This window comes from Phallusia mammillata, chromosome 6 (genome assembly GCF_965637545.1).
Source record: "Phallusia mammillata chromosome 6, kaPhaMamm4.hap1.1, whole genome shotgun sequence".
Taxonomy (NCBI): Eukaryota; Metazoa; Chordata; class Ascidiacea; order Phlebobranchia; family Ascidiidae; genus Phallusia; species Phallusia mammillata.
In genome coordinates, this window is record NC_137257.1 from 4,001,174 (window position 1) to 4,018,706 (window position 17,533).

The 17,533-nt window shown below is 35.8% G+C and overlaps 1 protein-coding gene across 1 annotated transcript; it reads right to left on the reverse strand.

Annotated features, from left to right (window-relative positions):
• Positions 1 to 2,977: 2,977 nt before the first annotated feature.
• Positions 2,978 to 13,719, reverse strand: LOC145232737 (integrin alpha-M-like). Its single transcript, XM_080097406.1, has 25 exons — positions 13,565 to 13,719; positions 13,122 to 13,258; positions 13,003 to 13,061; positions 12,551 to 12,668; positions 12,096 to 12,225; positions 11,696 to 11,799; positions 11,452 to 11,632; positions 10,818 to 10,999; positions 10,689 to 10,756; positions 10,130 to 10,292; positions 9,739 to 9,824; positions 9,261 to 9,506; positions 8,643 to 8,855; positions 8,126 to 8,429; positions 7,737 to 7,879; positions 7,256 to 7,467; positions 7,126 to 7,186; positions 6,468 to 6,556; positions 6,233 to 6,322; positions 5,614 to 5,719; positions 4,980 to 5,111; positions 4,440 to 4,553; positions 4,086 to 4,172; positions 3,538 to 3,675; positions 2,978 to 3,174 (listed from the first exon to the last, which is right to left on the reverse strand). The coding sequence occupies exons 1-25, from the start codon at positions 13,717 to 13,719 to the stop codon at positions 3,079 to 3,081; spliced, it is 3,414 nt and encodes a 1,137-aa protein (XP_079953532.1). The 3' UTR covers positions 2,978 to 3,078.
• Between the last annotated feature and the right edge of the window lie 3,814 nt (positions 13,720 to 17,533).

Below are 17,533 nucleotides of genomic sequence, written 5' to 3' on the forward strand. Positions count from 1 at the left end.
CCATACAGACCAACAATCCAGCACGTATTCCTAAAGCTATATTAAACAAAATTAATTAGTAAACATTTGAAACTTACATTTCAGCCCAAAAATGTTTCGATATTTAAGATCGTTAAACCAACCTGTGTGTTATTAAATTACTCTTAAAACTATCATGTTTGTTTAAAATATTTTTTCACGGGGTTTGAACCCAGGACACTCCCGGGGACGAATCCCGATCAAGGTTTTTTATGTCTGTGTATGGGTCAGGCGCGCCAGGCCATTCGGCCAAGTTCCTGCACTTGTTTAGAATATTTTTTTTTATTTTTTTTTTCACGGGGTTTGTACCGAGGACACTCCCGGGGACTTGTTTAGAATATTTAGTGTTTTGCGAACCTTGTATAGCACCATGCTCCCACTGGTGCATTAACGAAAGTAGATCCTTGGAACATCCACCAGTTGTCGTTTGAATTGTCGTCCAGATAAACTGAAGTAATAGTAATTTGAGGAATCTGAAGATCAGGGTCCGATGGAGATTCAAAGCAAAAGAAGTTCAGGAGATAAGCCTCATCTCTTGTGCCCATGAGATAATTTATTTGGCCTGTTACTTTCATCTAAAAATAAAGGAAGTGAAATATTTCAAAGAGAATTACTACGTAACACCAGTTAAATGACCAACCGTAACTGTTCCGTTGCTTTCTTCAAACACCCTCCAATAATTGGCCCCTCCATGCAGACTACATTCGGTTAAAGAAAATACTTTCAGAAGTATGAAGATGTAAGTTAAGACACGTATGGTCATTGCATTGGTGCTGTGTATAAGCTCTTAACCTATAAAATATAAAATATTTAGCCAGTATTTTTAGAACAACAAATAAGTATTATTATTCCGACGTTTCGACGTCCTATGCATGTCGCCTTCATCAGGGTAAATAACACTGAATGCGACTAGTACAGTGCACGATAAACAAAGCAATAGCTTATTTAACAAATTAGTAATTGATTACGTTTCAATTGGTCAGTGGAAAAACTTGACTTGTATATTAAACACGTTTGCTTGCCGATATTTTAGAACACGACGAGGTACTTTCGAAATATCTAACAATTACAAAATTTTGTAACATACGTTAGACCGATATAAAAACTGATTCTGATTCGATAGATTCTTGTCTCTGTCTGCGAATTGGTTTCAAACGATTTCTCACACAGTGGATGTTAATGTACAGATTCAAGAAAATAGAAACGAAAAAGGGTCGAAAAAGCACAAAACAACTCAGCAAAAATGGCGGTTGCTATGCATTCGGACATTTTGGGCTTGCCTAACCACGTTTGCATGCGAAGGCAGAACAATTGCAAAAATGCTGCTTCATTTATTTAGTCATGCGTGTATTTTATGTTGGCAGAATACACCGAACTCGATCATTGTGCTAAAGTACAAATATTAAACCCAGGCTTCAGGAAATACCGTGGCCTCTTGAGCGTAAAGAAAATTGCTCGTTGTCGTTTACGCCATAACATTAATGTGGTAGTGAAAAATTGAAACCACGCTAGTTCGCACCGACACAAAAAAATCAAAAGGCTTTCGCCTTCGCCTTGAGTGTTTGTTAACCTCCACTGAAGCGCGAATTTCAACTAAAAAGGAATGCTAAAACTTACATAACAGTCGCAAACATTTATGACAACAAATGTCGATCTGTGTCTTTATTGCGAACGCAGAAAGATAAACAAAATTGAATTAACTTTCCTTTGGGATTTGTTTAAATAGTTTTATTGTGACCAGGAATGTCGCGAAAACAGGCGTTCGCTTTAAATCAAGTGATATACAATGCAGGAAATCAAAATTTCCTCGTTAAAAATGCGCCCAAACTAAAAAGCTGTTACGATTGTGGCATAACAGCGGTGCAATAAATCTATTTCAGGTCCTTCCGACTTGCAAGATTCGGAAGTTTAGCTGGAAAAGCTAGTGACGCCAGGTTGTATTACCTAAATAGAAAAATTACACTGAACTGGAAAATTATAGGCAATCTCGCGTGAACGTTACTTGATGGTTCATTACACACTGCTCAGGATGTTTGCCCCCATTTGCCTTGACGGTCAAAAAGGTTCACTTATGATGATAGTCGGTTATATCACGCAACCTGCCAATTCACAAAATTGTTTTGGTCGTACACTCCAGCTTTGATACTTTGTGCAGTTGAGTTTTTGTACAAAAACTGTAGCTTGAATATATCAAGCGTTAAGCTCCTGGTAGGTCAAATTTTGTCCTTGTTTAGTACCTCGTGTGTACATCGAAATATCTCGTGTATTCTGAATTCTAGTGATTTGAATGATTCTTCAGTTTTTGGCAACATTTAAATACAATGGTGTAAATTTAAAAGGTGGAGGAGGTCTGCTGGACCTAGCTAGATAAATACAATCCTTTCCTGTCATATATTTATAAGTTTGTGTTTTACCGTTGGTAAATTAAATGTACATAAAGCGTTCACATGAGTGTATCGTTTACTCATGCAATTCCAACCAGTTTATAACACATAAGTTACAAATAAAAATATTCCTATAACTATTGACTCTTAAAACATTTTTCAACAGTGATGCAACAGCAATAAAGTCCATGAGGACCAACAACCACCCACAATAAACCCAATACCCCTCATTATTTTCCTTGTATGAGAGTTTGCTTTCAAGCAAACACTTCTGTATATCTAGGCCTACCATACGTTCTCTTTTTGGAGGACATGTCCTCCTTTTTGAATTTTCTGTATTTACTAAATGTCTAAATAACAATTGTACCTTGAAAGCCGGTCAAAGAGTGTGAGTTGTGGTCATTGTTAATTAAAATTAACAGATTATTTTATGACAAGTTGTACCTGATCCAAATCGAGCACAAAAGTAAGTGTTAACATTCTTTGTCGGGAATGTGTCCTCCTTTTTTGTGATGAAAATATGGTAGGCCTGTGTATATCGCCTCTATTCACATCAACGTTGTAGATTTAAACTATTTACCAACTTTTAAATTTATTTTAAATTATAAACGAAACTACAAGCAAAATACAAAATGAACAATTCAACTAAAGAAGGAAAATCATTGCTCGGTTGTTGTCATTTAGTTTGGCCGACCAGCTCATCATATGTTCCCTCGTCAGCAGCTCTCGCTTCTTGAATCAAATCTCTGTATTTGCTCTTAAAAAATCCCATCTAAACGCAATCACAGGGTAAAATTTCGTTTCAATTTTCGTTTTTCACTATTTTTTCTACTAGGTTAAGTTTTCCAATCTTGAACTCCAACTTTTATGTTTGTTTGTCATATTTAGCTTGAATTTTGCCACATATATATGTAATGGCAGAGATTTAAATGTTAAAAAAACGTTGATTGTGAACAACAAAATATCATTGTTCTAACTGGCAGCGACATCACCTACTGTTTAAATAACACTTGCCTAATACGACAAAACGCAATCATTTTTTACTTAATGTCTTAGAAGAAAGTTACAGTCTTATAAGATTTGGACCCGGCTAAGTAAAATAAGCCAAATATTTTCATCGAAAATCAAAACATACCTTCCATAACACAAACACCACGATTGCCATTAGTGCGAGTCCTCCTAATATTCCACCGATGATTGCCCCAATATTCAAACTGTTTTGCGCTTGTGGAATACGTTCTGGTGGAACATAAGCTTTCGCAGTGGTTTCCGCCTAAAATATTGAAAATGTTTTTACTACTGCTTAAATTTAAACATTACAGAAAAAAACGTTGCCCTGTATTTCAATAAGGAACTGTAAGAAAAAACTGAATTCAAATTCAAAGCTGAACAACTTTCCAAAATAAAAGTTACAAGTTTTCTGCTACTGATTTTTCGAAAAACATTATAAAGTTAGAACGCGTATTAGGACATAGTATTAAGAAACAAATTTAGCAGTTTAAAGGTTAATAATGCTACATGATCCGGTCTTTTGCCATTGTTGAAACCTAAAATTATATTTAACCAAGGATAACCAGTATTTTCTTTTCCAATTATCTTATCAACTGATATAATTTTATTACAGATTTTCCAAACTGGTTGCAATGTAACTTTATACATAATAATCTATCAGTTCTCGTTTACCTGAGAATAATAACTCTTGATTGGTACAACTGGGGACCTCGTTGGGTCAACGGTTACGCTTGAAGTCAAACTACTTTCGAAGTTGGTCTGATAATACAGAACTTTAAAGTTTTATTTCAAAATCTAAAATCTACACATGTCTATACAACGCGAACTTGCTAATGCAGAACTGTAGTACTTTAACCGGATCAACAATTACATAACTCAATATATAAGCTATTGTTGCAGGCATAATATCAAGTTTATAGAGCTCTTCTGGCAAACGGTTATAACTCTATGTAACTTAGTAGTTTATGTCAAATATTATTTGCAATTCTTTATGCAAGTTGAACTTGACAACGTTCATCAACTGACCTTCGATAAAGATGGAATCCAAACAACGAAACTTGCTTCAATATTCAGTGACGTAAACACCGTCAAGTCAGTCACGTGACATGAAATCATCCAACACACAACGTCCCTGCAAGTCTATGTCGATAAAAATATAAACAAAATACAAGTTGGCACAAGTATAAAATATAAAGTAGTTTAGGTACCATGACGAAGTTGTGTAAATTTGACACTCACTGATATTTTTAAACAACTTTCATAACAAAGTACCGCTGTTACCTCATAGTTAAATACAAACAAATAAAACCTAACTTACTAAAAAACAGATGAATGTTTAACCTGTGTGAGTATTTTTGTTGTCTCATTAAAATATATCTTTAAGTAACTTTATTAATCAAATCTTCATCACATTTCCCGTACACACAGTGAACTAAATAGAAATACGGAAAATTTCGTAACGAATTAAAGGCTACTACTTAAGATTTAATGTGCAATAATATACGATTAACAAAACATTGCTATTATCCATTTTTTTATACACTCAAATAGTTAACGTGGACTTACTGGTTTTAGTGGAAGTGCCACTTGTGGTGGCGTCGGAAACCGAAGCGAATGGTTGAAAGCTGTGTCGTTATTTAGGGGGATCCCCAAGCGATTGACTTTATTTCTTGTATCGCAAACACATTTGGATGGTGGCTGAAACAAAAACTAAGTGTGGTGGACAGCTTCAAAACTAAATATTTATCTTAAAATCCGGCTTCGGTTATGTTTCTTTTCAAAGAAAGTAAAAAGATCAGTGAGCCATTTTTTTTGCTGATCTATACTCACATGTAGTCCTAAAAATAAACATGTTAAAATCTTAAACGTACGAAATTCAAGTAGATGGATATGGGATTCGAACCAGCAACCCAATGTGCGTGGATCTATCGATCTAACTACTTGGCCAACTTAGAGGATCGGTGACAAAAGATAAATCATCAAGTTAAAGGGCATACCATATATTTTTATGGTTACCTTGCATACAAAGTCGTATAAATAAAGCAACTGGTATCCGGTTCTGGTTTTTGCCATCCATTGAAAAGTAAACAAGGCTGATGATAAAAGGTTGGACCCTGAGTTGTAAATCTATTACAAAATAATAAATAAGTTTGTCATAGTTCTTCATACGTTATCATGACATTTAGATTCCCGTACTTACCGTAAATTTATGTTTAATAGGTTTAGAAAAAACTGGATCGTTCAGAGAATAAATAGTTGGGCGTGACGTGGAATGATTGAAAAGCAAAATATCCTGAGAAGATTGGCTGCAAAGTGAAGACCAGTTTGTTAATAAATAGACTTATCTTAAGATATAACTCCAGCACTTTGTATTTGAGCAGGTGTTGAGTTGAATTGAGTTTATTTCGCTTGGTGAAAGACAACTTAGCGACACAATTGCACTAAAACAATCACCAAGCCGGAAATAGCTGTGCAACGTTGAAACCTTATGGAACGCATTAAAGTGTCGGGCACAATTGGTGGATTAGAGCCAAAACGCGCTTGGAAATATATATTACCGCAAAAAGATATTACCTGAAAGCACACGATTCCAGTCTATTTATTTCATCTTTTCTGGGTGTAGATAAGTGCCTCAACTAATGTTACTATAAGTGATAAAATTTATCCGCCTACAAACTTTATCGGAAAAAATATTTTGTACCAAAATTGCAAAGAAAGTAGACTGACGGTTAGATTAAGTCATATAGAAAAAGATTAAGTCAAGAATGCCTACTGCTTCCCTATACCTTTGGTGTCACAGACTACACAAAATCATTTACCTGCTCAGAACCAAGTTAACGTCGTACATCAGAATTCGGTTATATTTGAATTCGTTGTTTGACGGCCGGTTGTCAATCATGTTCTTGTTGCTGGGAACAACAAAGGTAAGTTAACTGGGGTTTGCAGTAACTTGACAAACGTTTAAGGCTGTAATTTTACATTTGCCAGAAGAGCTCTATGAACTTGATATTATGCCTGGCAGCAAAAACTTATATGTTTACGGTTGTAGCTTACCCTGAATAGACTCGACCTTGCATGGACAACTTATAAGTGGTTGCAGTTCTTGTCAGAGGTGTCAGTGAATAAAGAAGGTCCACTTTACACTGCAATTGATAATAAGGTCACATAATTGCCAAAAAAAGCTAACCCGTATTTGAAGCATGATTAGAATTATTTTAAAAAAGCTTACATCTTATCACAGTAAAGTTTAGTTACAAATGTAAAATTTATGGGAAGTCTAAATAAAAGTTGCTTGATGACAAAACAATACTTTTAAAGAACTTGTATATATTTATTACATTTTACAGCAAACATTTTAAAAATCAGTTTTTATGTACACAATGCATTCACAACATAAAAGCCTTCCGACATTTTATTTTAATCAAAGTAAGTTTTAATTGGAAAGTATGTCCAAAGTTACCTTCCCTCCATTCAACAACACCGAACCGGCAGATTTTAGAATAAGAACGGATTTTTCGCTGGTGCTTTCAGAGGATGATAGATCCGCACACGTGGATACGACCTGCGTTTCACAATATAATAATCTCCCATTAGTTAATAGGCCAAATTTTTTAATCTCTTATAAGCCCACCTGGCTTATTGTCAACATTGGTGAAACTACTTCTAGTCTTGTTGAAAACACGTGATCTGGCCCATGGTTGCTAATGGTTACGCCGACTGTCAGCACTTCCTCCTCAGTCTTAATGACGTAAAACTGACTTTTCTGCGGAATCCTGAATGCAATAAGTCAGACAACAAGTGAGATAAAATCAAATCCGCACAAAAACAACTTAAGCACTTACGAATATTCAACTTCAAGTGTGAGGTCACTGCTGCACGACGCGTTGTTGCCAGAGCAACCTTTATCCAACAACCAATCAGCGTGCGCCACGTTCGGTCTCAAGGGATCGAGAATTTCTGATAGATCGTTGTTTTTGTGTTGCGGTGGGAAGTCGTATGAATAAGTGATTCGAATTGGAGAATTTAAGCTATGTTTGTACTGAAATTCAGCCACCTAAAGATAATAATTGGGACCTGGACTTTCAGTTATTAAGAAGTGGTTTCAATCCACAATAAAAACGACAACAATAAAGCAGTGTTTCTCTATCGAAATTAGTTAAAGTTGAATTGTTCTTTAAAGTACTCTCAATCAAACTATTTGAAATTAAAGTACTAGATTATTAATTTACCAATTGCAAATTAGTTACACTTAGTGATTGTCAACATTAAGATGATTTTCAATTCATTATTGGCCACAAGCAAAGAAATGTATCAATTTCTCACGTTCAGCTTGATGCTGTAGGTTTGGCAGCTTGGTGAAGAAGTAACCTGCAGAGTTTGTTCGGTGGTGCCGTTTCCTATCATTGTGATTCTTGGACTCCCGGTGGTAATGTATTCACTGTCCAATGTTAAACGCGTCACCATAGCTACAAAAACAAAACAAATCACCCTATGGCGCGTAGTTGAAATCCTTGGTTTGCTTTTCAAGATGTTTAGAATGTTATCGCCTGCAGAAAGCTGCACATTTCTAAGAAATCCTTCAAATAATCATAAAAGAGAAGTAAGTACAAGAGAACGTGAAGTTGTATACTAGTCAGAGGTGTTTAAGTATAAAACAAACCAGCAGAAATACATAATTTAATACTAACAGACATTAGCAAAAACGTACTCACCCGTGCCAGCATTTAAACCACCAACCCTTCCAACTCCTCTCACGCACGTTTTAAATGACGCACACACCGTGTTGACATCATTAAGACATTTTATGACGTCAATAGCTAGTGGAGTGAGAGTCACTTCAGCGGTGACGTCAAAGATCGGTCGTGAACGAAGTATGACCACTGCGTCGCTGGAGGGCGCTCCAACCACCACGTCCGGGTATTGGTTGTTGTCAACATCAACGCCACCGTGCGGAATTTTACCGATTGCGTATCCAAAGTTAACCAGAGATGGCGCTATAGAGCTGCCCTCGATTCTCTTTAAAATGTAACATAAAATATATACTGTAGTTATGTTTCATTCTATTTGATTCAAAAATAAATTCAAAGTAGTCGTTAAATAATACCAGTGCGATAAATAAGTTAGTTAAAAGACTTTGTACGTGGGAAATGTCAAACTTTTCTAATCGAAAAAGCTTTTCCTAGAACCATTTCGTAGTTGCGTTTTACTCCTAATCATAGTAAGTATTACCTGCTTGTGCTCATCCGATAAACCTCTTGCACTTCCATAATACACATAAACCGCCCCGCTACTAGATGACGTCATCGACTCTCCAGGAGCCCCGATAACTACGTCATCATATCCGTTACGATCCACGTCACCGACAGTTGCCATGGAGAACCCAAAACGCGCGCGATTTGCATTGTTCCCGACCAAAACCGTTGGATCATATCCAGGCATTTGCTGAACAAAAACATACCAACAATTTGTTTTACAGTTAAAGATTTTAAAATGGTAGACGGCATTTACACCACGCGCTGATGTGTTTTCGAAAATGTTCAGCTTCCACTTAGGCAATGATCATTTCGTATTTCGCATCGATTAAACTAATGCGTACTTTGCTATCAATGGACTTTTTCAATCTGTTGTGAATGTAACCCTCGGTCAGGATCACTCAAAACATTAAGTTTACCCCATAGTGCGTATACGCATTTTAGTGTGGACAGTCTACATGTAGTGATAATAGGATATCAACTGTTTTAAATTCATACACACAAGGAAAAATGTGACAGCCGTTTGCCTACGTTCAGTTCCTTCACGTTTTATCGCTTATTAAAGATCAACATATTCGTTAAAGCAGAAGTTTACCCATTGTTGAGGTCCCGGGTTGCTTGGGTTGTTAATATAAACAAATACTCTCCCCTGATCAAAACTGATTTGTTCGGAGTAAAGAGGAGATGAAACCAGCAAGTCATCATAAGAATCTCCGTTGACGTCAAGACACAGAACAGAATGTCCGAAGTATCCTCCAAGTTGCCATATCTTCCCGTGAGGATGCAGAGTGTAGTAGTGAGAAGACGGATGCTCGATCTCGGAAGACTTTAGGATCACAACCTGATTGCGTAAAAAATCATAAAAAGTAGAATTATTAGATACAGAAAATTAGACCATCTATTTGGAAAGGTTTAGGAGCATTGGGACTCAGATTAACAAATATTTTCTAATATTGCAAAAGAAAAATGCATGTATATATCAACAACTTAAGCTGCAGGTAGTGTGTACTGACAGTGTGCACAGCAACATCTATTGTCTTGATGCTGTTACATATCTACAACTTCGTTCTTACTTGTCCTTTAGAGTGGTATCGAGGTGAACCGCTGACGATATATTCATCAGATCCACCAAGCAAATTTCCACTTGCAGTTGAATAACCTGAAAATGTTAAGTTTTTCTTTTAATCTATTAATTCTTTTCATCTATTACATATAAATTGTAAAAAAAAAGAAAACCACACATATAGGAAGGAAGCGTAGGTTACTGTTTTAACTTTATTTGGTCATTGTTAGACGTAGGGTACATTACATTTTGGGATACAAACAGTGACTCGAACAATTATTAACAGGTTGTGATATCTTCGTTAGCATAAATTCTGCCACAAGACTCCATGTTCTGTGTTCAAACTCGGGTCATTTAGTCACCAACTTAAGACCTAAAAATCAATCAACTGAATTATCTACCTATGTATGATTCTCTGAAATGGGTGATGTTTTCTGGACTCATAATCACTTCCAAGCCTGTGATATTGAGTAGACTTGGTGTTGAGTCGTTTTTTGAGTGATATAAACCTAATGAGCCTGCTCTGTCATAAGATCCAACTGATCCGACCATGGTGTTCCCATTCTGGAGAAATATTTTTTTTTTAAGATTAAACAAGCAAAAGATCTAAGAGGCAAGCATAACTGTAGCAGGCTATGTTACATAACAACTAAGAGGAATATAAAACCTGTCTAAATCTTATTCACTAAACTTCAAAAGTAGTTCAAGAATTTGTTTTTGAATGAAAATGCTCTGTCGAACGGAAAAGTTAATGGTATTTTTTGTGTCAACATAATTTAACACTGGGATCTATCCAGAGTGTTCACCTAAATCGAGAAATCAGTCATGTTTTTATTCGTTAATTTGTACAAAGAAGGGATAAAATGAATCCTTGAGTCTAAATAAATATGCTACCATTTTAGTTTTAGGATTAATTAGCCTAAAAAAGAAATTCCACAAAATATGGCATAAAAAAATAACCTTGGATGCATGAGTGGAAAATCCAAGTTGGCAGTTTGTAAACTCCGATGTGGAATTACCCAGTGATCCTGAAGCAAAATGATATGTTTAAAACTCAAGGGTAAAATTTATCCAACAAATAATCCTTACCTTCAAGTTGAACTGATGCAGTCTGTTGGATTACTTCTGTAAGAGTGTTGAGGATTTGATTCAGAGTGTCAAAGTTGGTGGCTTCCAAGACGTGCGATCGATCTTGACCAGCGATAGTAAGAAGCTCAGATTCCCTAGGACCTCCCCCAATCCCAACTGCTACCATTGTTATTCCAGCTGCTCTGGAGATTACAAAAAAGGTCGATTTGCTAGTTTTTTTATCAGATAAGCTGCAACAGGTAATTCAACGACAAATATGTTAAATATGCAACCTGTTAGAAGTTTAACAAAATACAACACTAACGCAAAATCCAGAAAAAAGGTCTTTTCTTTACGTATTCTGTTTTGGTTTAGTCGTTTTAAAACCTCTTCGTTTGGTTAAACACCTTACATAGAACCGACAAAGTAATTTTACATCTACTGTTTGGTATGTTTAACCATATGTAAGTTAACTTTACATATTGTTTGCAATAAATAGTTTTTAAAAGCAGGTGGTTTACTTTACCTTTATTGCAACTCAAAGCAAAGCCAAAATTATCTTAGGTGTAATTTTGTAAGAGAAGCTTTCCAAATTATATTTAAGTACAATGCAGTATTACTTGTAAACCAATTTGGAATAATATTTATTTCGAACCTGGCTGCGTTTGCTGACATCCTAACTTCATCAGGCCCTGTTGAAACTCCATCAGTCATTACGATCATAAGTTTTGGTATATTTTCGCCAGGAATTGCAGCCTGAAATTCCGCCACTGCTCTGTCGATTCCCCGATAAGTCCTGGTCCCACCCCTCGAGTATGTAATAGCCAGTACCAATTCTAAATTTTAAGCTGTTTTATTATTTACTCAAATCGTGCCATTATTTTTAAGCATCAACTTACGCGATAGTGTAAGGAAGCTTTGTTTTCTCAGTCTAACTGACAAATGAGCATGGTCGTTGTATTTGACAACACCGACTCTAACGTCTCCACTGTCGATGAAGGAACTGGAACGAAGGACGGTCGTTTAGTGTTAGCAAGAAACATTTTAATGTGTCCAAATTGTAAATAAAAATGCCACTTTATTGGAAATCATTAATCATTAATAAGTGATTCTTAAACTGTGTTACGCTACGCTACACACTTTGCAGCAATAGCGCAAAACTCTTTTTTTACAAGAGAAATCTATCATTTTATTTTCATATGTGCTATTGTCCACAACTAACACCTTTAATGGTGAAGTGTTCAGTGATGAACCTGATAGGCCCTTGATTTTCTTAAATAGGCAACAACATACGTTTACCTGAAACCACTAGCCACGTTGACAATCCACAGCAAAGCTTTATTAAAATTCTCCAGCAGCACACTACCGGACTGATCCACAACAAACATGATGTCAACTGTCAATTTACCGAGTTTAGGACAAACAGCATCTGAAAAGAAATGATTTTGACACAAATCTTGTCGTGTTTAAATATTTCCGATATGTTATGTAAGTTTGTTTTAAAAATCACCGAGACTAAAAGAAAATAATAGTGACTTGTTCATGAAGGGGCAGTGGCATTTCTTAAAGTGGAATTGGCACTCTTTTGGGTTTGGAGAAACCATGCACAACACACACTTAAATTTACGTAACTTAGATTAGGTAATGTCACCAAGACATAGTTTTGTAGATTGAAAAAGGTGAAAAACTCCTAAACGGTTGATAACCAGTGAAAATTGACTTTGAGTGGGACGTTTACCAGCATTATATCTTACTTGCTTGGCAGGGGTTTGTCATTTCTGTTGCTGAAGTATCAGCGGTGTAACATGCTCCAAGCATCCATGGGTCGCCTGCGCCATGCGGACATTGGTAGCTGTATTTCGGTGCGCACGCCTTTAAACATAAATTATAAACTTACTGAATATACTTTAAAATTAGTTTTTAAACCATTCCCGTACAAAGTAAATGAATTTAAAAATTACCTGTCAAAATGGCTTTTGAAAACTGTTTATTGTAAATAAATGTACAAACAGTAATTATATTTTGTTTCAAATTTAAATTTGAAAGAGTTTAAAAATTACCTGTCTAAATTGCTTTGGACAACTGTTTATTGTCAAAGAATGTACAAAAAGAAACAGATTGTTACAAATTTAAGCCATGTTTAAACAAAGTAGTGAGCTAATTAAGTAGTGCATAAAAAAGCTTTTTATAAATAATATAAACTCACAATAACTTGCTGACTGTTGTTGATATTATTCACAGACAGACCCAATGCACCAGTTTTGCCTGAAATCGCATAATCATGAATAAAACGGTGAAACACCAGACAAGCGTGTTATGACGTACCTGTCGGAATTCTGACGTCACATGTCTTCGTTCCCGTCGTGCCAGCGTTAACCTCACAACGATACAGTGCGCCCGGTTGTGTCGTAGTAGGGGAATCAAAGAAATTAGGTGCGCCAACGAACAACACGGATGGTTGGCTGTAAAAAATATACTGTTAAAAAAACGGAAAATTATGCAGACTGTGTTTCTTTGTATTTACAAAGTATGGACATACTTCAAGTATTTTGTAAATATAAACACTCTCACGTGCCATACAACAATCCATTATAGTCAAATCCATTGGTATAGTCAAGCTATAGAAGAAAAAAAATCAATGCATCCAAGCTATTACTTTTTCAATTCCCGAAACCGCAACAATAATGCATTGATGAAAGAAATTGCCGACAAAACTTGAAATCAAAAAAGGCTTTCAAATATTCTGTTCATTTTTATGTTAAACTTGCCTTGGTTTTGTCACAGCAATAGAAGCACCATACTGAAAACCACGCGAAGAAGTATTGGATGGTTTAATAATGGTAACCGATCTGGTTTCAATGTTTTGTTGTAGGCTAACTTGCACAAAAAGTAAAACAGTTGCCAAAAAGTATAACACATACATGGCCAATTAGAATAGAATCTGCTAAAAATATAATTAAAAAACAATGTAAAAAATATTTTCTAATGTAATTTTTCTTCATGGCCATTTTGTACCACCACTGTAGTTTTGGTGTTTTGCAGCAAAACATAAAAAGTGTTAAACATGCATGCTAATGGGGTTTGCAGTGTGCATGTGTTTGACTTCACAGTGATTCATATTAGTTGATGAAGCTTAAGTATGAATTTACAACGTAATTGGTTTTCAGGAGTAACTTTAGCCAGACAACTTCCACTTTTGTTGCAAATACGGTTTCACAACATAAGCAAATAAAAAATATAATAGTCAGTTTACGCAAATCAAGCTAATACCATCAAACAATAGTCAGATATAAAGAACATGTTTGTGAATAGCAGGTCAATGCTTTTTGCAAGTACAACAATTTTCAACAGTAATCAACAGTAACGAAGCATTTTCACTTAATTATATCAACCTTGTGTAACTCACAATAGCTTATGCACTCAAAAGAATGTTAATTTTGAATGGTCGTTAGCAAATGTCATTTCTAATCGTCGCATTGTCATCACTTAATATCCGGGTTATAACTTAACCACTTCCGCTTAATAAGTATACGTCATCACAACAAATGTGATGGTAACACATGTTAATTCATTGTTTTTAGCAAAAAATAAAGAATCGCACTGTTATTATACTTGCTGAAAATAAACTTTGCTTCTTTATTTGTACAATAAACACGCCAGCTGATGGTAAATTCGGAGTTTAAAATGTTTTAAATTTTCGTGAAACAGGCCAAACTGTCATACCCAATTGCAAAAACATTTGTTCAATGTAAGGCTGGTTTAACGAAATAAAAAAACATTTTAGTCTTTTTTGGTAAATCTACAGACATTAAACTCTTCTCGCATTTCTGAATTTGACATAAAGCATCGTGTTTTAATGATTTTAAATCTTCGCTAAGACCAAAATTGTGCCCAAAACTTCCTTTTATAAACAAAATCTTTTGACTTTACGTCTAAACTCAGAAATTAGAAACAAAACCTGAGATACCCAAGACGTGCACATTAAAGTAGTAGAGATATAGGTGAAATTGTTAATGAGTTTACATAGAACATTGTTGTCATATTGTTTGGGCATTGCTTCACAATTGATGACAATAGCTTCGTCAAAACCTTTGTATTGAATAATACTCAATAATAGCTGATTGTCAATTTTGCAACCAAATTACTACTACCATCCATATTAATCTTTATCTGTTGGTCTGGTACTAATTAAACAGGTTTCGATGCTAAAATTGTGGCTACATCAGCTTTTTTATGCAGTGATAACTTCCTTCCTTTACTTAATGTATCTGATTTTCGTGTATTGACTTGGACTAAAGTTTGTCTCTATATTTTTGTACTTATAATATGTCGCGAAAATACGGCGTTGGCGCCAATTTTTCAACAATCATCGAATGTCTCATTTCACTTGCCTGTAATAACATGGTAAACATAACAAGCTTGCTTACGTAGCGGTCACGTCACTGTCTGAAACTATACGTAGCTTTCGGTACATCGCGTAAATTTTATGCGCACCGGATGTGGCGGTTCACAACAGTGCGCCAATTGTTTCTATCCTATTCTTGTCCTGTTGTGTTGAATAGAACGTTTAAAAGTTTTTGCACGGGTTAAAGTTTTAAGCGGGGTTGAAATTGTGGCCCAAACCTGAAGTTTGTTAAGGTCCAAATAAGGCCATTGTGGCTCAAACCATAGCGTGTGTTATGCCAGACCCGAATCAGGGTCATTCGAACTTAAGCATCAAAGCAGCCTGTACCGGTGCTCTACCCAACTTACAACTCTGACGCAAATGTTTGCACGAGATGAAGTTACAATCGATTTTGAATTTAATTTTTTTTTTTAAATCCAATGTTGGTGGCGATGGATTAAGGCAGCAGTCCTCAAACTGTGCGTCGCGACGCCCTGGTGCGTCGTTTCAATTTTCCAAGGGCGTCGCAGAATAGTTCCGCTTCGTGGCTTTTTGTGGTTGTATCAATAAACACAACTTTAATAATAAGTTTCCTCATTAACTTTTATTTGCTGGTGCGTCGCAAGACCAGAAAACTTTTCCAGAGGCGTCGCAACAAAAAAAGTTTGAGAACCACTGGATTAAGGGGAAAACGTTTCTGTGGCGAGTCAAAAGTTTCAAGTTCATTGTTTCAGGTTTTTTTTTCGAATCGATGCTCCACTAAACAGACAATGTTTGTCGTGCCAAAGTACCACGGCTGTGTAAAGTGATCGCTGTAGCGAAACCGGAAACTTTATGACCTTTATTGAGGATGCAACTCAAAATACCGCATTCATAGTAAAAGGTCTTTCTCTTACAACACAGAATAAACCGCGATTTGGGTTGAAAGTCTATTTTTGTCTATTGCAATTGCTGGCGTGTTGCAACCAACCACGTGAGCCAAAAAGGAAACAACAACGCGTCCATATTCCACAAAAACGCTTAAAATAGTTTAATTATCTTTCTTATCGGCATTCACAAACCCTTTTGTGATCTCGAAGGCTGAAAAAGTTTAAACAAAGCAATTTGAGACAGTCTCATGGACTACAAATACTTCAACCTTGCAAGATTTCAGTGAAGTATTATTTGTCCATTTGGCGTTGTGCTCATAATGATGTTGTCTAATCAATAACCCGCGAAAGTTTGCTTTCCCATAAAACATGCCCGGGCATAAGATTTTATGACCAGCAGTACAAACACGAGGAGCTACCACATCAACACAAGGTAATCAATGTTTACGAAACAGTGTTTTTTTACTAGGCAGTTTAAGCAACGTTACCACTTTAAAACAATATGTCTTTTTGTCGCAATTGGGGTTGTTGTCCCGTAAATTATTGGCAATAAACTAACCTTTTTTGAAGGTCAATGACTTTAGTTAGGGTTTAGTTAAGTTCCGTTCGCTTTAATAAAGAAAACATAGCTACACAAGGTTTAAAAGTTACAAAAGCATTGCAGATACATTGTATGCATCAAGCATCCTATAATGCCTTATTATATTACTATCACCTAATTTGATATTATAATTTGATAGAAGCAAGAAAGATAATGCAGGATCGTAATTTGTTGTTTACTTTAAGCAGTTTATATTTAATTACAGTGGTAGTTTCAAGTTGAGTCATGTCGTGTTCAACGGTTTGCTTGTTGCTTTTGTTTTCGCTCAACTCAATCTCAGCATCAGAGCCGGAACCGAGCGAGTCTTTCACGCACAACGCCCAGTTGGAACCGAACGGAAAAATTCACTTGTACTGGAAGTTTAACCAAACTCACATCACATTTGAGGTCAGACAACATGGTCAAAACCATTTAATTCTAAACTAAATCTTGTCATTTCGTTTACCAGTTTGCAGATTTTGGTGGCAAAAATGTACTCATAAGTTTTGTTTTTGTTTCGCGTACAACATTATCGACTTTTATTTACCTTCAAAGCAAATACTCCCAGGAAAGTGCCTCTGCACTTGTGATCCTGTATGTGTGAATATAACACCGTCTTTAAAAGGTTCTTAAAATCAGTCTTTTAAATTTCACATAAACATTTGCGTAAGTAAATCAAACGATGTACCGCAGAAAAATATTTAGTATACATTTACCTTGCTAGTCGTGTCACAGCACTTATAACGTATTGGTCCATCTTAATTTACCAACATCTGTAGTAAGCTTGCGGGTAAATGTAATAAATCGCCTCTATCAAAAAACGACACCTTTTGAAGCGACGCATCGCCTTAATTGGCAAACTTTGTTGTAATCAGTTCTAATTTTACAATACAAAAAGTATTAA

Coding starts and splice junctions, on each gene's coding strand:
- LOC145232737 (XM_080097406.1), bottom strand. CDS start 13,719: ATGTATGTGTTATACTTTTTGGCAACTGTTTTACTTTTTGTGCAAGTT. Junction 7,187..7,255: donor ACACTTGAAGTTGAATATTC/GTAAGTGCTTAA, acceptor TATTGCATTCAG/GATTCCGCAGAAAAGTCAGT. Junction 6,323..6,467: donor CAAGGTCGAGTCTATTCAGG/GTAAGCTACAAC, acceptor TGTTGTTCCCAG/CAACAAGAACATGATTGACA.